This window comes from Leptopilina heterotoma, unplaced genomic scaffold (assembly GCF_015476425.1).
Source record: "Leptopilina heterotoma isolate Lh14 unplaced genomic scaffold, ASM1547642v1 Lhet_99, whole genome shotgun sequence".
NCBI lineage: Eukaryota > Metazoa > Arthropoda > Insecta > Hymenoptera > Figitidae > Leptopilina > Leptopilina heterotoma.
Window position 1 is genome coordinate 870,917 of NW_025111206.1, and position 24,197 is coordinate 895,113.

The 24,197-nt window shown below is 30.3% G+C and overlaps 1 protein-coding gene across 4 annotated transcripts in view; it reads left to right on the forward strand.

Moving 5' to 3' along the window:
- Window positions 1–22,758, forward strand: part of LOC122512419 (CREB-binding protein) — a 26,779-nt gene extending 4,021 nt beyond the window's left edge. For 2 of the 4 annotated variants that reach the window (XM_043628222.1, XM_043628223.1), the window contains 17 exons: window positions 2,043–2,248; window positions 2,327–2,704; window positions 2,786–6,220; window positions 9,441–9,598; window positions 10,666–10,746; window positions 10,822–10,956; window positions 11,040–11,516; window positions 11,699–11,864; window positions 12,179–12,352; window positions 12,457–12,690; window positions 12,819–13,049; window positions 13,142–13,261; window positions 13,368–13,669; window positions 13,836–14,255; window positions 15,090–15,411; window positions 15,794–16,214; window positions 21,422–22,758. In XM_043628222.1, the coding sequence (XP_043484157.1) occupies window positions 2,043–2,248; window positions 2,327–2,704; window positions 2,786–6,220; window positions 9,441–9,598; window positions 10,666–10,746; window positions 10,822–10,956; window positions 11,040–11,516; window positions 11,699–11,864; window positions 12,179–12,352; window positions 12,457–12,690; window positions 12,819–13,049; window positions 13,142–13,261; window positions 13,368–13,669; window positions 13,836–14,255; window positions 15,090–15,411; window positions 15,794–16,214; window positions 21,422–21,870 (7,709 nt within the window). In that variant the 3' untranslated portion in view covers window positions 21,871–22,758. Of the gene's footprint in view, window positions 1–2,042; window positions 2,249–2,326; window positions 2,705–2,785; window positions 6,221–9,440; window positions 9,599–10,635; window positions 10,747–10,821; window positions 10,957–11,039; window positions 11,517–11,698; window positions 11,865–12,178; window positions 12,353–12,456; window positions 12,691–12,818; window positions 13,050–13,141; window positions 13,262–13,367; window positions 13,670–13,835; window positions 14,256–15,089; window positions 15,412–15,793; window positions 16,215–21,421 lie in introns of all 4 variants that reach the window. The other 2 variants (XM_043628220.1, XM_043628221.1) reach the window with 2 other exon arrangements.
- Window positions 22,759–24,197: the final 1,439 nt, after the last annotated feature.

A 24,197-nucleotide genomic window follows, 5' to 3' on the forward strand; every position in this document is an offset into this window, starting at 1 on the left:
TTTTATCAGCTATTTTTCCTTTTAATTGAACAATTATTTTAGTGAAAAATTTTTTCTTACCTCGTTTTTGAAATTAATTTAAGAATTATTTTTTTCTTCGCTCATTTTTTGAATTAATTTAAGAATTATTTTTTTCTCAATTCATTTTTTGTAAAAATAGAAAAGGGTTGTTGTAAATATGTAAAAATTCTCTATTTTACATATACTAAATATTATACACCACTGGATACTTTTAATTTTTCTATTTTCTTCTTTTAAATTTATAGGTACGTATTTATAGGATATTTATTCAAAAAAATGGATTTTCACATTTTTTTTTTCAGTTACAAATTTCCACACTTTCCACTGTTTTGTGTGGTTTTCAATTTTTTTACACGATTTTATATTATGTCCTGATATAGAGAGAGTATGTACGAAAAAAAAATTCTTTTTTTCTTTCTCTGGAAAAAAATGTCAATTTATATCAACAATATTTTTTAGTAGAGTATATGAGGAGACAGGGAGAAACAAAAAAAAATGAAAATACTCTCATTTATAACTGGCTTGAAATAGAAGTGCATTTGTGTGTTTAAACACTTTCGTTAAAAAAAAATTTTTAATTTTTATATTTTTGTATTTCTTTTTTTGTACTGTCTGGGACAGAGTTCTGTGTATGTTTTATTCTGTTCCATTAATTTTATAAACAGACTTTGCAAACGACTGATTTTCAACTTTTTTTTTTGTCAACTGTACATTAGAAAACAAATGTTAATTTTAGAAAATAAATAATATGAAAGACAACAAGTTTTTAGACTTATAATAACTAGGTTAGAAATTGATTATTTTTTTGTAATTTTTATTATAAATAAAAATTTTGTTTTATTGTTAAGTTCTATTCAAATATTGTGAAGGGAATAATATTATAATAAATTGTTTTTTTTAAATTGTAACACAAATTTTTAATAAATAAAAATTTTGGTGGCAAATTCGTTATAAATATTGCAGTGAGTTGTATAAAAATAAATAAAAGGTATAATGTTTCGTAAAAAAGAAATTACTACTTTTATTAAAAATCTCTTTGCATGATTCTATACGGTTTGCCATCAGTAGCTTTGCTGCTTTTTGTAGTTAAGCACGATTTTAGAACAGGTCATGTTTTTTATTCTAGTGTAGAATGATTCTCCTTTAAATTTTGCTCATGTGGTGTATGTCTCATGTCTTAGTTTTTAATACATTAAATATTTTTTTCATGTTTCTATTTTATTTATATTTTTACTTGTAGTTTTTTCTTTTTTGTCTTCAAATTTTCAAAATATTTTTTCGTTAATGTTTTGGTCAGTCGTGAATGCGGTTTTTTTTTTTTTTGAATTTCGAAATAGAAAAATATTCCTCGGTGAATTGTTATCCCAATTCCTTTTGGTTGTTTCTTTTTATAAAAAATCTAAAGAGGAAAATTATATATAAAAAAAAAAATTTTATAAAGTAGAAATTCATTTATAATAGAGAATAATAATAATTTTATAATTCTCAATACAAGAATAGTTGAAGAAAATTAATTTGAATCTATAAGAAATTTTGGTGAAGGTACTAACCTCATACTTATATAAAAAAAATAACAAATGCTGTGTCGGACTCTTTGGTACATCATGCACTGTCACAAAATATTCTCAGCAAATACTTCATTGGATGTATTTCTTGCTTTATTTGCAGTTTTATTTAAATATGAGACTGTAAACAATTTGGAAATAATGACAGATTTGTAGATTTTTTCTTCTACTTTTTTTTGATGAATTCATTTTAAAACAGATTTTTTTGTACACATTTGACTTGTCATAATTTTCATTCTTTTTTTTGTATTGCTCGATGAAACTTCTTTGTAATATCTTTTGATTTTTTTGTAATGGTAGTTTTTGATTAAAATGAAATTTAACAGAAATTGCGACATGCGACTCGACTTCATTATCTCGATAAATTGAAAAAGAGAAAATTGTGATAATTAACAAAGCAGTTTGTTTCAGTTTGCATTGAAGACCAGTGATATTGATGATTTTTTGTATTCCCAGATTATATGACAAACACTGATATGTTTGATCTCGAAAATGAACTTCCTGAAGATCTTCTATCGTCTGGTTCCTGGGGTTCTACAACTGAAAGTGCGAAACCTCCTGCCACTGGTCCCGGTCCAGGACAGCAGAATGGAGCACTTGACAATGAACTTCGACAGCATGTACAACAACAACAATTGTCTCATCATCTCATTCAGCAACAGGTAAATTCGATATTTGCTGGGAAAAAAATTGCTCTTAAATTTTAGTAAATATGTAACTAATTAATTTTTTTGAAACAGGGAAATAAAAATATGGTAGCAAATTCGTTGGTTATGGCTGCTGGAAGTTTGGGCAGTAAAAGTCCAAATATGCAGTCACCTCCTAATGTTTCGGTATCGAAAGGGGTAGTTGACCCACAAATGGTGGTAAGTCTTGGTAATTTACCAAGCAGCATAGCAAGTTCACTAGCGAATAACCAAATATCTATCGCCAATTCAATGGGAGGACTTCAATCATCAATGAGTATGTCTGGAAATAATCCCACAATGTCAATGCCAGGTGCAATGAACTCTGGTTTAGTCATGACGAGCAGCGCTACAGGGAACAATAATATGGGTGGCATGGCAGGCGGAGGTTTAATTGTTGCAAACAGTTTGAATAAACAACCTCTAAATACGGTAAATTTGACATTTCTAAAGAAATCTAAAGGAACATTTTTTTTTTCGAAAGAACAAATATTGATAATTATCTATTTTCAGGTATCTATGATGAGTTCCAATGCCCAAGGAATTCATCATCCTGGTGGACCTCATGGAGTCGCTCAAATGCAGAATGGACCTGCATTGATGAATCCAAGAGCTGTGGTGATGCAACAACAGCAACACATGGTTGGAGCTGCTAGAGGTCAAAGTCCCCATCAACAAGTGCATCAAGTTAATATTGTGGGCCAAGGTCCACGAATGCAAACGCCGCCCAATATGGCAAATATGGGACAAATGGGTGCTTCGAGTCCCTATGGATACAATTCGCCTGGCAATGGACCTGGTCCCAACGTCAATGTGGGTACTAATAATCCGGTGGGTGTTGTTGCTCCCCAGCAACGTGGTGTAGGAACTAATATGGCTGGTATGCAGGTGAATAGATTCGGTGGACCAGGAGGACCTATTGGATCAACGAATGTTGTCGGTGGTCAAGAAGGTGGAATGGCTCAACAAGCTCAACCACCAGCGCCAAGTCCGGCACAGCCGCAATCGGGGGCACCGAGTGGCGGACAACCGGGCCCTCAACAAGCAACACAAGGCCAAATGCCAACCGGACAACAACAAGGTGCTACACAATCAACCGCCGATCCCGAAAAACGAAAACTCATTCAACAGCAACTTGTTTTACTTTTACACGCCCACAAGTGTCAACGACGTGAGAGTCAATCGAATGGCGAAGCATGGCAATGTTCTCTACCTCACTGCAAAATGATGAAAAATGTGCTAAATCACATGACAAATTGTCATGCTGGCAAAAGTTGTGCGGTACCGCATTGCAGTTCTTCGAGGCAAATCATCAATCATTGGCGATTTTGCACGAAAGCCGATTGTCCCGTGTGTTTACCACTAAAACAAGCGGACAAAAATAGACATCAAAATTCTGTTGCAGTCACTGTACCTCAACCAACAACACAGCCCAATCCAAGTCCATCGGACATGAGGAGAGCGTACGATGCACTTGGTATTCAATGTCCAACAACCACTCCCAATTTACTACCCGGTCAGACAGTTAACAGAGGCGTCAGACTGACTGGTCCCCCACTGCAAGCGCCTGGCACCATGGCCGATGTTCGAATGGCACAACTTCAAACACAAACCGTACCGGGACAATCTGTCATTGGCGCCAATCAACAACAAGTTGTTGCTCCAAACGTTTCTCTACCCCTGAGCAAGGATCCAACTGCAGTCGCAGCAGCTGGCAATCAATCGACTCCAACCACTGGTCCAACAGCAGCCGCAGCAGCCGCCGCTGCCAACATTCAACAAACAGTCAATATGCAACAGCTCTTCGGTTTAAATGACTCCGGTCAGCCGGGAATTCTAGCCGACAATCGACTAAGCAACGTACAACTCCCTCCGGGTCTTCAAGCGGGACAAGTCACAGCGACGCCTGTTCAAGGGACGAAGGAATGGCATCAGTCAGTGACGCCAGATCTCAGGAATCATCTTGTTCACAAGTTGGTCCAAGCAATATTTCCGACTCCCGATCCACAAGCGATGCTCGACAAACGAATGCACAATTTGGTCGCGTACGCAAGAAAAGTCGAGGGCGACATGTATGAAATGGCCAATTCAAGATCCGAATACTACCACCTGCTAGCGGAGAAAATCTACAAAATACAGAAAGAACTCGAGGAGAAGCGTCAAAAGCGCAAGGAACAACAGTTACAGCAACAACAGCAGCAGCAACAACAACAGCAACAGCCCGGAGGCAGTGGCGCCGGTCTCAGACCCTGCGCTCCACCCGGAGTCGCCGCAAACGTCCAGGCCCGACCCGTTGGAACCGTTCCACCAAACCTCAGGAGTCACTCCCCAAGCATGGGACAACTGGGAATCGCCAACATCGGCATGCAACACAATCGTATGCAATTCCCTCAACAGCAGCAACAACAACAGCAGCAGCAAGCTGTGCAGCAAATACAACATCAACAACAACAGCAGCAGCAACAGCAACAGACCCAACAACAACAAATGCTTGTCGGCCCATCCGGACCCAGTCCAAACGGACAATCCGCTTCCAATCCGAACATGGTATCAAACCCCGGTCTCAGTCCCTTCGGACAACCTCAAATGTCCCAAGCGAACTTGACCACAACCACCTCGTCAGTGACCACTAGTCAATTCCCAACGACTAATGGAACAGCCGGTCTGCCCAACAGTTCGCCTGTTCAAAACCAACATCAATTCTCCGACATCATGAAGGTCCGATTAGCCCAAGCACAAGCTCAAGCGCAGCAGCAGCAGCAACAACAACAACAGCAACAACAACAGCAGCAGCAGCAACAGCAAAGTCAACAACAGACCCAGCAGCAGCAGCAACAACAACAACCGCCACAACCAACCAGCACCGCCAATCAAACCGTCAACTCAACCTCAATGCCACAAGCACCCTCACCCTTCAGTGGCATGCAACAAAGCACCCAGAGTCAACAATTCCAAAACAGTCTCTCAATGTCGGCCTCAACACCCGGCGACAGTGGCATCGCCGCCTCCACCCCTCAAACCCTAGCACCATCCGCCTCAAGCGGTCCCAGTCCCGGACCCGCTCCCCTCACAAACGGCCCACAATCAACAACTTCCACTCCCAACACACCATCCGTTCCATCACTAATGACACCCAATCAAACCACCTCATCAGCCAACCAAACACCCCCACATCCAGCCACAACACCATCACCCGCCGGTCTCGCAAGCCTCGGCAAAGGAATGACATCCCAGGAGAGAGCCGCACTCAACGCCCCACGAAGTTCATCAATGTCTTCGCAAATGGCCGCCATAACCGCAGCCCTTGATCGTGATAATTCTCCTAGTCCCCCATCGAATAATAACAAGGGCAAGCTCGATTCAATAAAGGAAGAGAACATCAAAATGGAAATAAAACAAGAAGACAGCAATGAAAATCATCGTAGCGATGGCGGCAAGGGAAGTAATAGTGATATGGCAATTAAAACTGAGATAAAAACCGAGCCAATGGACGAGGCATCGGATGAAATGGCTGTCAAGGATGAAGCGAGTGGGACAATTAAAGATGAACCAGTGACGCCAATGTCGAGTCAAGACACAGCAACATCGGATATTAAGCCTATTGTTCCTGAACCAATACAATCGACTGGCACGTCGAGCGATAAAAAGCGATTGTGTTTATTTAAACCTGACGAATTGCGTCAAGCATTGATGCCAACTTTGGAGAAATTGTATCGACAAGATCCGGAGTCATTGCCATTTAGACAACCCGTCGATCCTGAGGCATTAAAAATTCCGGATTACTTTGATATTGTGAAGAAACCAATGGACTTGTCAACGATTAAACGAAAATTGGACACTGGACAGTATAGCGATCCTTGGGAGTATGTCGATGATGTTTGGATGATGTTTGACAATGCTTGGCTGTATAATCGGAAACCGTCACGAGTCTATAAATATTGCACCAAGGTGAGATTATTATTTTATTATTTATTTATTTATTTAAAGGCATACAGGTTCCTGGGGCGTATGACTCGATCCGTAGAAAGGTACCTTCGAAGGGAATTATTTTTAAGTTCCTTGTGTTATTTTTAGCTTTAAAATAAATTCCCATGAAGTGATACACTAAAAAATCAGATGTTTAGGATATTTTTATAATCAAATTAATATAAAATCTAACAGTTAAAGGATTTAAATTTTTATATGGTAGTGAATTTTAAAGCATTTTTTCCTCTTTTTATTTCAGTAAATAATTAAAATTTCGAAAAACTTTCTTCAAGTTAATTTCTTTAACTTCAAATTTGAATTTCTTTAAGTTAATTCAAGTATCACATATAACTCAGAAAAAATTTTAGTTGAAAACAGTTACAATTTTCAGAATTAATAGAATTTCAGAAGATTTTCGATTCTTTGGAAAGAAATTAAAAATAATTATTTATTTCAAATTTATTCAAGTTTTAAATAACTTTATTTACTTTCTAAATTTAAATTAGTAAAAATGTTCACTAATTTCAATTAGTACCTGATTTTTTGCTTTTAAATAAGTAAATTTTACTAATAAATAGTAATTTCTACTAATTTATTAGTAAAATTTACTAATTTAAAAGCAAAAAGTCACTAATTTTAATTAGTAAACATTTTATTTTTACTAATTTCAAAATTAGAGAGTAAAATTCTGAAAAAAAATATAAATTTTGATTCAATTTTTTAAAGTTACTTTAATTATTTAAAAACATTTTATTAAAAAATTATAAAATTAATTGAATTTTGGGAAATTAATTGAAAATAAATATTAAAGAATTTTATTAGAAATTTTTAAAAATCGATTTTGCAAAGAATTTTAATGAAGTAATTGGTAAATAATTGAATTTTATAAAGAGTCACAAACGAATGAATTTATATGTTTACAAGAAATTTTTTTACAGTGTAAGGTACCTTTCTACGGAACGCGTCACAAAAATTATTTTTTTTTATTTTATTCTTTTTTTTCATTATTCTTTTTACTTCATTTTTTATTATTTTTTTTACTTTATTTTTTATTATTATTTTTTTACTTTACTTTTTATTATTTGTTTTATTTTACCAATTAAAATTGGTCCCCTTGTTGAGAAAAAAATTACCCAAAGTGTAAATGTTGAAAATATTGAGGAAATGTAATAATAATTTTAAAAAGTAATAATTCTTGACTACTTTTAGAGTTTTTATTTTTAAACTAATGTGTCAGATCTTTCTTTTGAATATCTATACTACACGAAGGTCGCGTAAGTATATTTTAATGGTACTTTGCAATTTAAGTATCACATATTTTCTTACGCTAGATTAAATTGGCAGGATAATTAACCTAATTTGACTTTTTGGCAATTTAGGTCAGTCACCTGTCCTACAAATAAATATAAAAATTATTTCCATTACTGGAAAGCAGAAAATATTAAATTTTATTCCTTGGAATAATAGTTATATTTTGATTCTAAAAAAAAATTTTATTTGTTTAAATATTTTTCATTATTATAATTTATTAATCAATTATAAACCATAATTATAGTTGTTAATAATAATTATTTAATTACAAAATATTTTTACTATATCATTAGTGAAAAAAGTGAATATTTCTTAATGTTTCAACATTTATATCTAGGTAACTTTTTTCTTCTTTTAGAATATAGAAATTGTTATTTGACAGGTAAGTTTAGGTTTAGTTTTATTGCTTTATTTTCTATTTTTTCAAACAATTAGTAAAAAAGTAAAATTATTTATTTATTGACAACTAAACCAATAGTCAAAAATTAAAAGACTTTTTTAAAAATATCCCTACAGTTTTTAACTTTCAAATGAACGAAATTTATTTTTATCCAATTCAAAATTGAAGAAATATAAATGAAAGTGGCGTAAGAGTATTTTAATGATACTTTGCAATTTTAAAGTATTCTTTATTTTCTTACGCCAGATTAAATTGGCAGGATAATTAACCTAATTTGACTTTTTGTCCATTTAGGTCAGTCACCTGACCTACAAGTGATTAAGATTTTTAAAAAAACTGTCTCTAATTTATAGTTTATATTTAATAACAAAAAAATTTAAGTTTAAAAAATACTTTAATCAAATAATTTAGAAATAATTTGAACCATGAAAAAGATCATCCAACTTGTGACAGAATTATAAGAAAAAGATAATTGTAAAGAAGTGAAGAATTATTTAATTTGTAAAATTATTTGAATTCTTTTTTTGAATTTTACGATTTGGGAATGTTTTTTAGAATTTTTCTTGAAGTATAAAATACAGAAATCTGTGTAAATTTAAAAATTGGCTAAATTTCATAAAAAAGGCAGTGTTAATAATCACGAAAATGAAAATTTATTCAGTTTTATTCTTATTTTAGAAAATGAGAATTGTAGTTAAAATGTAATTTTTAATTCGATTGTAAAATTTTTTTTTCTAGTTGTCAATAATTTTGGAATATTAATAAGAAAAGAAATTTTAAAAAAATGGCGTAAGAGTATTTTAATGGTACCTTGCGATTTAAATGTATTATTTATTTTCTTACGCCAGATTAAATTGGCAGGATAATTAACCTAATTTGACTTTTTGTCCATTTAGGTCAGTCCCCTGACCTACAAGTGATTGAAAATGAAAAATCCGTTTTTAAATAATACAAATTTGAAATTTTTTTTAACCTAAAGTATAATTAAGATAAATACGAAAATCTATTGAAATGTGCCAATTGGTTAAATTTCTTAAAAAGACAGTTAATAATAATTTAAAAAATTAAAACTCACTTTTATTCTTATCTTCAAAAAAGAGTAATGTAATTTTTAATTCGCTTGTGAAATTTCTTTTTCTAGTTGTCTCAATACTTTTGGAATAATTTACAAGAATTGAAAATTAAGAAAAAGTGGCGTAAGAGTATTTTAATGGTACTTTGCAATTTAAAAGTATTATTTACCCTCTTATGCCAGATTAAATTGGCAGGATAATTAACCTAATTTGACTTTTTGTCCATTTAGGTCAGTCCCCTGACCTACAAATGTAAAAATGAAAAACTGTCATCACTAATTTACAGTTTACATTTAAAAACAATTTTTTTTAAAAATTGTATTACTCTTTCTATTGTTTGTTTGTATTTTCTAATATTTGTATTGCGTCTAATTTTGTACTGAATTTGCATTATATTTGCATTTTTTTCATTTTTCAGCTGTCCGAAGTATTTGAACAAGAAATTGATCTTGTGATGCAAGCTCTGGGATACTGTTGCGGAAGGAAGTATACCTTCAATCCTCAAGTTCTTTGTTGCTACGGAAAACAATTGTGCACAATACCGAGAGACGCCAAATACTATTCCTACCAAAACAGGTCAGTTATTGTTTTCATTATTGCTCAAGTACATGGCAATATTTAGCATTTCTTCATTTAGCGATCATACGATTTCTGCATTGCAAAAATTCACCTTTTTTTGCTCTTTTAATTTTTTTTCTCCTTGAAAACATTTCGTTTTAAATCTTTTTTTTTTTAAATAAATCTATTTTTTTTAGACTTGGTGGAAAACAATTTAGTTATTAAAATAAAAAATGGATTACAGAACGGAAGTTGAATTTATTGTAACTAAATTTTGCATGAATAGTTTAGTAATATTTGCAATTTTTTTTTGTAGTTTTCCTTAAGTAGCGAATTGAATAAATTTTCCAGAAAAATATTAAATTTTTGAAATCAAAATTAACTTTGTAGACGAAAATTAAATTTTTGAAAGAAAGCTTCAATTTTGGCGCATTCGGTATTTCTGTAGCACTTAGTTTTCAAAAAGTGTTGTTTAACTTCGTGCGCCATATTAAATTGGCGGGATAATTAACCCGAATTGGTCATTTTCAGCCAAGTTGGGTCAGTCACCTGTCCTACAGAAGTTTTCAATTAGCAAATTATAATCTTGACACGAGATTTACAGATATAAATATTATTTACAAGATGCTTCGGCAAAAAGTCAAGGGAACGAATTCAAATTTTTTCTGTAATACAATTTTTTTTTTGACAATGCCTATAATTTCTAACAATGCACTATTTTTTTTGTTTTCTTCGCTCTACGGGTTGCGTACGTGCACAAAAAATTTTTATTTGCTGCTTGCTTCTTGCTTTGATCTCTGCTTTCCATCACGAAATTTGGTTCTTCAACATCGGACATCTGAATAATTGGAATAAAACAAAATTATTAACACGGACGGATTTTTTTTGTCTGGAAAAAATTTTTTTTTTTGGATCTAATTGGCAAATTATAAAAAAAAACATTGCATGTGTTTTCGAAAACGCTTAATATGGACACGATATTTTTGGATTTGCGTGTAACTCACGCGTGTAAAATAAAAATTGGTGTGGATTTGAAAAATTTGGGCGATAAATAGTCTAAAGGCTTATGGTGTTGTTTCCGATAGATACACCTTCTGTCAGAAATGTTTCAACGACATTCCCGGTGATACCGTGACGCTTGGCGATGATCCCACTCAACCACAAACGTAAGTTTTTGATTTCTGTTTTTCTAAACTAAATTGGAAATTGCAGGATTAATACAATTTTGTTTTTTACTTTAGTGCCATCAAAAAAGAACAGTTCCAAGAGATGAAGAACGATCATTTGGAGTCGGAACCTTTCGTTTACTGTACAGACTGCGGGAGAAAAGTGCATCAAATTTGTGTACTTCATATGGAAAATATATGGCCCTTAGGGTAAGTGAACAATTTATTTCTTTTGATCTGCTTCCAAACAAGTATTTAAAACATGTTCTCATTTTTTTTAAAAATTTCTTTAGCTTTACCTGTGATAATTGTCTGAAAAAGAAGGGTCAGAAGCGTAAGGATAATAAATTTAATGCAAAACGATTGCCAGTAACGAAATTAGGTACATATATTGAAACACGAGTCAACAATTTCCTAAAAAAGAAAGAAGCAGGCGCAGGCGAAGTTGCAATCAGAGTGGTGGCTTCCAGTGATAAAGTTGTAGAAGTTAAGCCAGGAATGAGGAATAGATTTGTCGATAATGGAGATATGCCGGGTGAATTCCCCTATCGTGCAAAAGCACTTTTTGCATTTGAGGAAGTTGACGGAACTGATGTGTGTTTCTTTGGTATGCACGTCCAAGAATATGGTAGTGAGTGCACATCGCCAAATACGAGGCGAGTTTACATTGCTTATCTCGATTCGGTGCATTTCTTCAGGCCTAGACAATTTCGTACAGCGGTTTATCATGAAATTCTTTTGGGATATCTCGATTACGCTAAACAATTAGGGTGAGTTTTTTCATTTTATTCAAAAATTTCAATTTTTAATTCAGAAAAAGAAACTAATTCTACGCCTATATAAATATAGGGTTGACACGCAATCTAAAAACCTAGAAATGTCAGGAAATTTTATTTATTTCTTTTTGATGAAGAACATTATTTTTCATTGGCAATTTGATTTTTCTCTGTAGATATACAATGGCTCATATTTGGGCGTGTCCTCCATCGGAAGGAGATGACTATATCTTTCACTGCCATCCGCAGGAGCAAAAAATTCCTAAACCGAAAAGGTTACAAGAATGGTACAAGAAAATGCTAGACAAGGGCATAGTTGAAAGAATAGTTCTCGATTATAAGGTTTGTATAAAAATATTATATATTAAATACTTACGTTTTAATAACACTCCATTATTTTTGTTATATTTTACATATTTTTGTATTTATTATTTTTATTTACTTTTTTTAATAATTCGAAAGTCTCAGTGTTCCCTGTCAGTGAAAACAAATTACTTACAGGTGTCTTGTGGGACTGACATTAAAGCCTGACTAAGCTAATGTTTTTATTTATTTGTAAATTTTAACATAGGATAAACAGGCGACAATTTTGACACAATAATTAATTTTATTATTTAAAATTTAAATATACTGAAAGAGAATTTTTCTTTTTAAAGGATATCCTGAAACAAGCAATGGAAGACAAATTGACCTCTGCCGCTGAATTACCTTATTTCGAGGGAGATTTTTGGCCTAATGTTTTGGAGGAAAGTATAAAGGAACTGGACCAGGAAGAGGAAGAGAAACGAAAGGAGGCCGAGGCTGCTGAAGCGGCAGCCGCAGCGGCAAATGTAAGTCTCTTTTTCATAAAAATGAATCAATTATTGCAATTTCTTTTTTAAAAAGTCATCGTGTTTGTCTGAAGGAAAATGTTAAGTTAAATTATTTCTTGTAGATTCTCTCAATGTCCGAAGACTCAGAGACTGGTCCAGATGGCAAGAAGAAAGGCCAGAAAAAGGCGAAGAAGTCAAATAAATCCAAAGCAAATCAGCGAAAAAATAGCAAAAAATCAAATACACCCCAAACGGGAAATAATCTTTCGGCGAAAATTTTCGCTACAATGGATAAACATAAGGAAGTTTTCTTTGTAATTAGGCTACATAGCGCTCAAAGTGCAGCGAGTTTATCCGTAAGTTTTCTATTCCTTTATAGAACTTGAATTAATTTTATTCGTTTCTTCAATTAATAGAATTTTATCGACTTTTTATTTGTCTTTATTCTTTTCTGGAATTTTGATTAATTTTTCGAATTTTTCAGTCTATACAAGATCCAGATCCAGTTATCAATTGTGATTTAATGGACGGACGAGATGCTTTCCTCACAATGGCAAGAGAGAGACATTATGAATTCTCATCTTTGAGACGAGCGAAATTCAGTTCAATGTCCATGTTATACGAGTTGCACAATCAAGGCCAGGACAAATTCGTTTATACTTGTAATAATTGCAAGAGTCACGTGGAAACTCGATATCACTGTACTGTTTGTGATGTAAGTTTGAATATTTGTCTTTGAATATTTAGTCAAATTAAAAATTTCCTATTTTTTATGTTATACGTTAAATTTTCTCCCTTTTTCTCTAGGACTATGATCTGTGTATAAGTTGTAAAGAAAAGACTGGTCATCCTCATCATATGGAGAAGCTTGGTTTGGATTTGGACGATGGTTCATCACCTGACGACGCAAAACAGGCCAATCCTCAGGTGAGATTTACTTTTTTTTTTAAAAATACATTTAGTTGCATTTAAATATAAAAGAAAAATTGTAATGAATTTAAATTTACGAGAAATTTTGTATTTTTGCTTACAGGAAGCGCGCAAGCTCTCAATTCAAAGATGCATTCAATCTCTGGTCCACGCTTGTCAATGCAGAGACGCGAACTGCCGATTGCCAAGCTGTCAGAAGATGAAGAGAGTTGTGACACATACAAAGGTGTGCAAACGAAAGACAAATGGTGGATGTCCAATTTGCAAACAACTTGTTGCCTTGTGCTGCTATCACGCCAAACATTGTCAAGAAGCGAAATGCCTCGTACCCTTCTGCTCCAATATTAAGCATAAATTGAAGCAACAACAACTTCAACAACGACTTCAACAGGCTCAGTTACTCAGGTGAGAAATACTAACAAAAAAACATAATTTCGATAAAATAGAGAAGATTTTAAAAATATCATTTTAATTTTAAACTTCGAGTGAATAGAATTTTATTAGAATTTTAAATTAATATCGTAATGATAATTAATGTTAAATAATATTAATAATTAAAATAAAAAAACAGGAGGAGAGTGGCTGTGATGAATACGAGGCCGACGGGTCAAATGGGTGCGGTTCAAAGTGCTCAGCAAAGTTCGAATACAAATATGACGACTGGTGTTGCCATGAAACCAGGAATGAGTCCAACGAATTTACCATCTCCCCATCAACCCGGCGTGGGATTAAAACCCGGTACACAGACACCGTCTGCACATGTTCTCCAGGTTGTTAAACAAGTCCAGGAAGAGGCAGCGAGACAGCAAGCGCCACATGTCAGCTATGGTAAAGTATCACCAGGAGTCGGTGTTGGCGTCGGTGTCAATGTCAACGTTGGAGGTCAAGGAGGCAATGTCATGCCACCACCTCAAATGCAAAGGTCAATGCCAGTTCAAATGCCGAATCCCAGCGGAACACATCTCATATCCATGGATCAATGGACACCTAGGTGAGTTTTGTTTTAACAATTAAAGGCTTTTTTTCAACTCATAAACTTTAAAATTATCACGAATTCTCTAATACAAAATGTTAAATTCTTTCTATTTTTGGTAATAAATTATTTTAAATAATTTCATTCTTGAAGAACTCTCAAAAAACTACTACTATAACTTATAAATTATTTAAGGAATAATTTTACTTAAAATTTTCAAAAATAATTGAATTTTATGAGTTGCGTTGACAATTTCTATAAATAGATGAACTTCAAAAGGTTTCAATTTGAAATTTTATAAAATTTCAATTTTTAATGAATTTAATTAGAAAGAACTTAGAAATTTGAAAAATTTTAATAATTCAAATTCTTCCAGTTAAATATTTTAAAACGTATTTAATTAATTATTAAAAATAATAGATTTATAGAAGAATTTTAGTTAAAGACTCTAAAAAATATTGAATTTTTGAGAAGTTAAGAATAATACCAATTTTTTGAAATAATTGAATTTAAAAAAGATTTCCAATTCAAGTCTTTGGAAAATCTGAATTTTACACACTTTTAATCAATAATTCTGTAGAGCTAATTTATTTTAAAAAGTTTCAATCTCAATTCTATTGAAATTGAATCTTTTAATATAAATATTAATTATTTTATCTGGAAATCGAGGAAGAACAAAATTAAATTTTTGTGGCAACCCTGAATTAATAGACAATTTTTTTTATTCAGAAATAAAAAAAATTCCCTTTTTTTACAATTCTTCGAATTTTTAATAACTTGAATTTAAATGAAAATTTGATTTGAAAAAAATTGTATTTTAAATAATCATCTATTTGAATTTTGATTATTCAGGTATCAACCGAACACGGTTATGCAACAAAATCCCGGTTTGAGACAACAAACACCTCAGCAACTGATGCAACAGCAACAGCAGCAGCAACAACATCAAGGCCAAACGGGAATGGGACTTGCCGGTCAGATGCCACGACAAACTGGCGTTCTTGGCGGTCCTCTCAGTCAAGTTGGACCTGGCGGTTCGACAATGCATAATCGAGCCTATCAACAACTCATGGCCACACTAAAGAGTCCCAATACACCGGAACAACAAAATCAAATACTTCACATACTCAAGAACAATCCATCCCTAATGGCTACATTTATAAGACAACGCCAGGTATTATAGATAAAAATTTTATTCTCTTGCTTTCAGAAAACACATATAAAAATTTACAATAATCTCTGTCTTAAAAGGTATCTGTATTTTTTTCCAATCTTTTTCAATTCGAATTAAATATTAATTTTTACAAAATCTTTAAAAAAAACACTAAATTTTACAACTCTCAATTTTAATCTAATTTCAACTTTAATCTAATCTCAAATATAGTTTCAACATTAATCTAATCTCAAAATCTGATCTCAATTTTAATCTAAATTTTCTTTTTTAAATTAATTTATAAATTAGAACAGAAAACAGAATTCAAATTTAAATACGCTAATTAAATGTTGTTGTGTTGAAAAATTGAAGAAATGTTTCTAACGCATCTAATAAAAAAAAGGTACTTGCTCTTCAGCAGCAAACTGGTCAGCATGCTGGTGGAGTTGGTCCACTGGGTCCTAGTCAGCAGCAACAGCAGCAACCTGGCTTGCAGCATATGCTGTCGCAACAACAACAACAGCAACAACAACAGCAGCAACAGCAACAACAACATCATCAACAACAACAGCAGCAACAGCAGCAGCAAGGTAGAACGCAAATGATGATTGGACAACAGCAGCAACAACAACCAAGCCAAGGACCCAGTGTACAACAACAACAGCAACAGCAATGGTATAAACAGCAGCAAATGTTGGTTATGCAGAGACAGCAGCAAATGCAACAGCAGCAACAACAACAACAGCAGCAGCAACAGCAACCTTTTACACAACCACCGGCACCGCCTTACGGCCAACAGAGGCCCATCAGGCCACCTTTAATGAGTGAGTCATAAATTTTCTTTCCTTTTTATTTAAAAAAAAATATTTAACGCGAAAACAAAAACGGTTTTTGTTTTCGCGTTAAATATTTTTTTCCATAGAGGAAAAAAGGGATTCTAAGTAAACTCTTGTTATGTTTAAACTAAAAATCGTGATTATTATCGATTTGTCGTTTTTGTTTCTTAGATTCTTCTTTCTTCGTTTTGTGTCACATATTTTTTATTTCATTATTATTATTAAGTAATCTTTAGTATTGAATATTTAATTATTATCTATGGGTGATTCTCTGAGAAAAATTACGCATTCCTAGTTGTTTTTGTCAAAAAATAATAAAATTAATTTCAGTTTTTAAAGATTATAGGACAAAAAATCCAATCCAAAAAAATCGGACCGAAAAAGTCAAGAAAATAAGTCAAAAGTAGAAAAATTCCAAAGTAAATAAAAACTTTCTTAAATAAATAATGAAACATGTGAAAATGCCACGTTTTTACTTTTTACGCTATAAAATCGGGATTTAAAAATGTTAATGTTAAAATCGCAGGATTTGAATTATTTACAAAACATAATAAAATTATACACAAAAAATTAAAATATTTTCATAAATAAAAAAATTCGCGAAAATTCAATTATTTTCATAAATAAAAAAATTTCTAGAAAGATTTTAATTATTCTATAAAATTTTTAAATCAATTATTTCAAGAAATACTGTTATTTTCAACAATTTTGATAAAATTCTTTACGAAAATTTAATTATTTGTTTTCAATATAATTCCAATTATTAAATTACTCGATTAATTTAATTATTTTCAAAAATTTTAAATGTTTTTACCTACTTTCGATTCACACTCATCGAAATAAGCAACTCAAAAGAAAAGAACAATTTCATTCAAGGCAACCATTTAAATTTTTATATCTCAATTTTTTTCATTGAATTTTTAATTTCTTTGTACTTTTTGACCAGGAAAAAAAATTCAAAAAATAAGTTTAAAGTGAAAAAATTTTGTTTTCACTTTTTTGGATTTCATTTGCATTGGATTTTTTTATGTGGACTTTTTTATTCTTATTTAACAATTTGATTTAAATTTAATTTTATTTAGTTATTTAATATTTTAAATTTAATTAAAAATTTTTAATTGTTGGATAAGATTTAATAATTATTTATCAAATCGCTAGAGAAAAATTCAACTGAAATCTGCTCTTACGGACCAGATTTCATTAAATATTTTAGTTATTTGTCCATTTATTTAAATTTTTCTTTAGTGATTTAATCAAAAATTGATGAATCATATCGTATTGGTAGAATTTTGGATAAATTAAATTTACTTTACCATTTTTAAACAAAAACAAAGTCTGACACTGCGAACAAGTTATTTGAGAGAATCATCCTTATGTAAATTTATACTAATATTTTAGTATTTAATTTTTAATATCTATGGTTTAGAGTCTAAAATTACTATCTGCATTTTAGTAAATTTTTGTCACTAGCAAGTGAACTTGAAAATAACGAAAAGAAAAATATAAAAAAATAACGTGATTTATTATAAGAAAACTACAGTTTTCAAAGTTCTCTTCTTAATAAACAAATTATTTTTCCGCCCAGTAGTTTTCTTTATTTATAAACTTCTTGGGCTAGGGACAAAAAAACTCACTGAAATGTGAACTCTAAACCGTCGAATAATAATATTTATATAAATTTATATTAATATTTAAATATTTAATGTTTATTCATTTAATTATTAAATTATAATTGATACTATTAATTGATATAAAAATACAAGTTCTGTTCAATGGAAATTTAACCAAATGATAAAATTCTACTCATTGGTAATTCGATTAACATCCTAATTTGTTGAGTGGTTTGTTAAAGGGAAATTTTGGTAAACAGAATTTAACTCTCCGTTGACACGAATTTCAAGTACCAAATATCTAAAAATTTGTTCGAAAATTGGATGATAGTTTAGAAGTTTATCTACATAACAATGGAAATTATATTTTTGTGAAAAATAGTGGTGGTGTCGATTAGAAAAATAAGAGTGTCAACGGTGGTATGTTCTTCTAAATTGAATTCAAATTTTCCTCTGTAGAAATCGAAGTGTCTAAAAGTTCTGTTGTATAGAAATTCTAAAGTGTGAGCAACTCCACGTGAAACGTTAAGTAAAAATTTTATAATCCCTCTTTTTTCAAAAGCAAATCTTATTCTTCTATTTATAAACTTTCAGGAAATTATCTCTTTTTTTCATTTCTTTTTTATTGAAAAGCTGAAATTTTTTCCAATAAATTATGTAAAGTTTGAAAAGGGAACAACAATGGGGTTTCAAGAAAATAGAAAAAAGTGCATTTTTCCCATTCTCTGGAAAGTATATTGTCGTCCCAGTTTCATTTTTTTACATGTTTTATTGGAAAAAATCTCAACTTTTTAATAAAAATGATTTTCAAAAAATTAAAAAAGAGATAGTTTTTTAGTAAAAATTAAAAAATAAGGTTTATTTTTTAAAAAAAGAGGTATTAAACATCTTTTTTGAAAAGATTTTTGGCATTGAAAAGTACAAAAAAGATGCTTTAAAATTTACTTTATAAAAATTAAAATTCTTTTATTCTTGTAGAAGTTGTATCAATTTGAATGTAACAAAATTCCTTAAACATTATTCCAGATTGAATCAGTTTACGTGGAATTGCTCAAAGAAGAATTGTGTGAAGTTTTTGTTTTTAAATATAGAAATTCGTTTAGTAAAAATTTTATTTAAATAAAAATTCTCTTTTGAAGTGTGAATTATGTAGAATCTGGCATATCAAATTCAACAATAGAAATTTATTCAAATTCGAATTCGATGAAAAGGAGAAAATCATTTTGGTATAAAAATTGGATCGAAAATTGTTTTTCTTTTCAAAAGTCTACAGATTCAATCTTATGAATTTTGACAAGATTTTGATAGATTTTAAAGCAGAGCAGGGTTGCCATAGGTCACGGGAAATCAGAGTTGAAAGTAAAATTGTTCAGGGAATTCAAGGAAAGGTCAGGGAATTTTATCAAAAGTACTAAAAAAATTACTAAATTTATAGAATCAATAAAAAAATTTATGATTTTGCGGTCTTAACAGAATATGAAATTTAATTTATTTCTGTAAATAAATTAATTCTTGAAGAACTATCATAAAATGATAACTTACAGATTATTTTACGATTAATTTTACTTAGAAGTTCCAAAAATAATTTTATTTTATTACAGTTGAGTTTAAGATTTTTATAAATAATTACATTTCAAAAGGTTTCAAATTAAAGTTTTAGAAAATTGGAATTTCAAAAAAAAGTTTTAATTACAAATTCTCAAGAACTTAGTTTGTTGAAAAATTTTTATTCAAATTTCGTTGAATTTTTGAATATTACAATATTATTTTAAATATAATAATTGAAAAATTTTCTAATAAATCAAATTTTATAAAATAAAATTCTCAACAAGTGAATTTCAGAAATATTTCAAGTGAACTTTCTTTTTTGCTATGTATGAATAATTAAATTCTCAATGAACTTTCACAAAAATTCTAGAAAATAATTGATTTAAAGAAGAATTTTAGTTAAAAATTCTAGAAAGTAATTGAATTGAAATCTTATAATAAATTTTGGAGTTAATAAATAAATTTAAATTAAAGATATCTAAATAAATTCAGTTTAAAAAAATTAAATTAAATTTTTGATAAAATTTATGTAGCTATTTTCGTAAATAATCGAAAATTCAAAGGTTTGGAATTTGGAATTTTTTGTTAATTTGAATTCCTAGGGAAAAATAATAATAATTAAATATTTATTTAAAAAGTTATTGATTTTTCGAATAATTTTATAATTAAAGACATTCATAAATTAATGTTTTAGTAGATTTTCTTTTTCAAATCAGTAGAATTTTGACAAAAATTGACAATTTTTAATTTTTCTATAGTGAATTTTAAAGTATTTTTTGTGTACTTTTCAATTCTTAAAACTCTTTTTTTAAAAAATGTATTTTTAATTTCCATTAAAAAAAATAAACCTTTTTTTCAAGATTTAAAAAACGTTCTCTTTTTTATATTTTTTTCATTATCACTCAAAAGCTGAAACTTTTTCTAAAAAATTATGTGAAGTTTGAAAATGAGACAACAATGAAATTTCAAAAAAATGAAAAACACAACTTTTTTAACACTTTTTATTTATTTTATTGAAAATCCATTATTTTCCCATTTTTAAACTTTACATAATTTTTTAGAAGAAATCTCAACTTTTCAATGAAGATGATAAAAAAGAGGCTTCTTAGTTTATGTAAAAATTGAAAAATAAGGTTTATTTTTGAAAAAAGAGGTGTTAAAAATATATTTTTCATAACGCGGTGCAAAAAAGGGCACTTTTTTGCACCTTGTTATGAAAAATGCTTTAAAATTCACTCTATGAATATTAAAATCGTTCAGTTTTTGTAGAAGTTATATGAATTTAAATGTAACAGTTTCCCTTAACATCTAATTTCTTTTTATTGGATCAGTTCAAGTGGAATCGCGCTTTTATCTAATAATTTTTAGAGTGAATCAGAATATTCTTTAGAGTCAGGAATAAAGAATACATGGAGGGAGAATTTATATTAAAGTTTGTAAACGTATTTTACAAATTAGGGAAAAAGTGTGCTAAAGATAAATTTTTGTATAAAAAATACTCTGTATAAAAAAATACTTTGTATAAAAAATACTTATACTAAAGTATAAAAAATAAATCAAGAATATTAATATTCTTGATATTTAATATAATTTTACTAAATTTCACACAAGTTTTTTTAAAGTTATTAAAATTCAATTCTATAAAAAATACTAAATTTCACATAAGTTTTTTCAAGAATATTAATATTCTTGACATTTGATATAATTTTACTAAATTTCACATAAATTTTTTTAAAGTTTAGTACTTTTTATATCAAAATTTGTCTTTAGCGCACTTTTTCCCTAATTTGTAAAATACCTTTACAAAATTTAATATAAATTCTCTCTCCGTGTAATTAAAAAAAAAAAAAAATTACAAAATTCTATCTGCAAAACGAAGGGGAAAAAACCAAAATTCTGTGGCAACCTTGCAGAGGTGATGATTCGTAGTAATGATTTTAGGAGAATGTTTTTTTGTCTAGTTTGTAAATTATTCTTTAGATGGCTGAAGGCAGTGAATGGCGATTTAATAGAAAAAAATGCAAATTATTTCCATAGATTATGGTGGTTTCAATGAGCAAGGCTACGGTCAGCCGGGTCTTAAACCAACACCACCTCCTGTGCCCTCTCCGCAAGGTGTAATGGGACCACCAGGAATTTCGGTGCAGCAACAACTGATGCAGTCGGTTCGTTCACCACCGCCAATTCGTTCACCACAACCGAATCCCTCACCTCGACCTGTACCGTCGCCGCGTAATCAACCAGTTCCTTCACCGCGTTCTGGTCCTGTACCCTCGCCACATCATCATCCACCACATGGAACGCCAACTCATTCGCCCGCACATGAACTAGGTGGCCCTAGTGAAATGATGTTACCCTCCGGTCATCCTCCCAATATGCCGCATCATTCATCGCCAGCACCCCCACCCACAAGTGGCACAGACTCGAGTGAAATGCCGCAAATGACGCCACAAGACCAATTAACAAAGTTCGTAGAAAGGTTGTAGTGACAATTAGTATCATGAAATGATTTTAAATCTTTTCTGGCTGTTGCCATTTAAAAAAAAAATGAAAAAAAAACAAAGCCGTTTTTTTACGAAATAAACGGCTTCGCTGCTCACGTTCGAGGTGCCTGAGAGAGAGATAGAGAGAGAGAAAGAGAGAGAGAAAGTTATCGCGATGAGAATTATCTCTAAACTTCTCCCCTATCCTAACACACTAAACGGGGTATTCGATTGAGCGCGAATTTATTGTAGATTTGTATATCAATGAAAAAAAAAATCAGGGATGTAATCCAGATTGTGGCGTTCCACTGCGCGCGCGATCTTTTACTATACCAATAACTCTACTCTATTTATTAGGGTGCGCGTTTTAATTCTCCGAGCCATTGGAACGATAAAAAAAAAAAAATAAAAATAGAAGGCAAAGGACAACTACTTATAAAAAAAAATACATTGTGTCGAGAATGAACTCCAGACAATGTCCTTCTATCTTTGCCCCCCTCTCCCTCCCCAGGGCGGCAATCGCCCTTAACAAAGTTCCATGCGTTCCTGATTTATACTTGTGGTCCGATAAATCCGGCATAATCTCGATATATTTTTATATTATTCAGAATAAGAAATATATGAATATATCGAGATTATTAGAAAATAGGAGATCGAAAGACTATTCCTTATTCCCTTCCTTGCTGCTGCTGATGCTGCTGCTAATCCTCCTTCTCGTGCAGGCTAAGTGAAATCGTACAAATGTGTTGTGTATACTTAACGTTAATTAATATTAATAGTTCAAATACTACTGTAGCGAATATGCAGTTATTACCATTATTATTATTATTAGAAATTATAATTATTGATAATAATAATTATTATTTCGATTATTATGATTATTACAATGATGATTATTATTATTATGATTATTATTATTATATTATTATTATGAAAATGATTATGATTATTATGATTACTATTATTATTAAAATGATTATGATTATTATTATTATTATTAAAATTATTATGATTATTATTACTATTATTATTATTATTATTATTATTATTATTATTATTATTATTATTACTATTGTAATTATTAATATTATTATTAATATTGCAAGCGAAATAGTCAATGTTGTTTGTATTAATATTAAATATTAATATTACTATTCCTATTTATTATTATTAATATTAAATGTTAATATTAATATTGCTATTTATTAATATTATTAATATAATAGTAATAATAATAATAATTATTATTATTATGATTGTGAAAAAAGCAAAGATATAACAAAGATGCGTGTATGAGAATGAATGGAATTACCTTTGTGTATTTAAAGAAAAAAAAGTAAAAGGTAAAAAGAATTTAGAGCCGAGTTTTTAAGCGAATTAATTGTAAGTTGTTATACAAAGAAAAATTGAAGAAGCAGTAGCGACCACCGTGATGGAGCTGTACTTAGCTCTTAAATTTTTTTTTTAATTTTATTTTAAAATCTCGAGAGCTCTGGGAACTCTTGAATAATTTTCGATGGGGTTCGAAAAACAATGACGTAACCAAAAAAAAGGGAAAATTTGCATAAACAAAGGCTGCTAAACGAAGGGGATGATTTTTTTATAAATCGTGTAATTTTTTGAACAGATTTTTTTTTTTTTTATTTTAAAATAAAAGTCCCGTGTTGGATTTTTTTCGTAACATTGTATATAATATATATTATTATATTATTGTCATTGTTATCATTATTATTTTCCTATTAAATTGACGTGAAAGTACGTGTATAATAATAATAATGATGATGATGATTTATGATTGATTGTGCTGAAAAAATGGTAATGATGATAAAAATGAATATATTGATGATTTAAATATAATGATATAATGATAATAATGAAAATAATTATTATTGTGAATGATAATGAGAAAATAATTATAATTATTGAAAAATGATAATTGAAAAAGTAATTGGTAATTATTGAAAAATAATAAATGAAAAATAATTGTAATTATTGAAAAATAATAAATGAAAAATAATTATAATTATTGAAAATAATAATGATAATGAAAAATAATTATTATTTGAGAATGATAAAATGATGGTAATGATGAGAATGATAATGATAATGATGATGATAATAATTATTATTAATATTATTATATTAATTTACTCTTGTCTATTATGAATTTTTATGACAAAGCGAAAGAACATATTGTAATATTTTGAGACGTGAAGGGGACCGATATATTGCGTTATAAAAGCTACTTCACTATGCCAGTGCTGTATAATAGTAATTTGTAAGTGTATTTTTCGCCTCTGCTTTTTTCTTAATTAACTCTATTTAAAAGC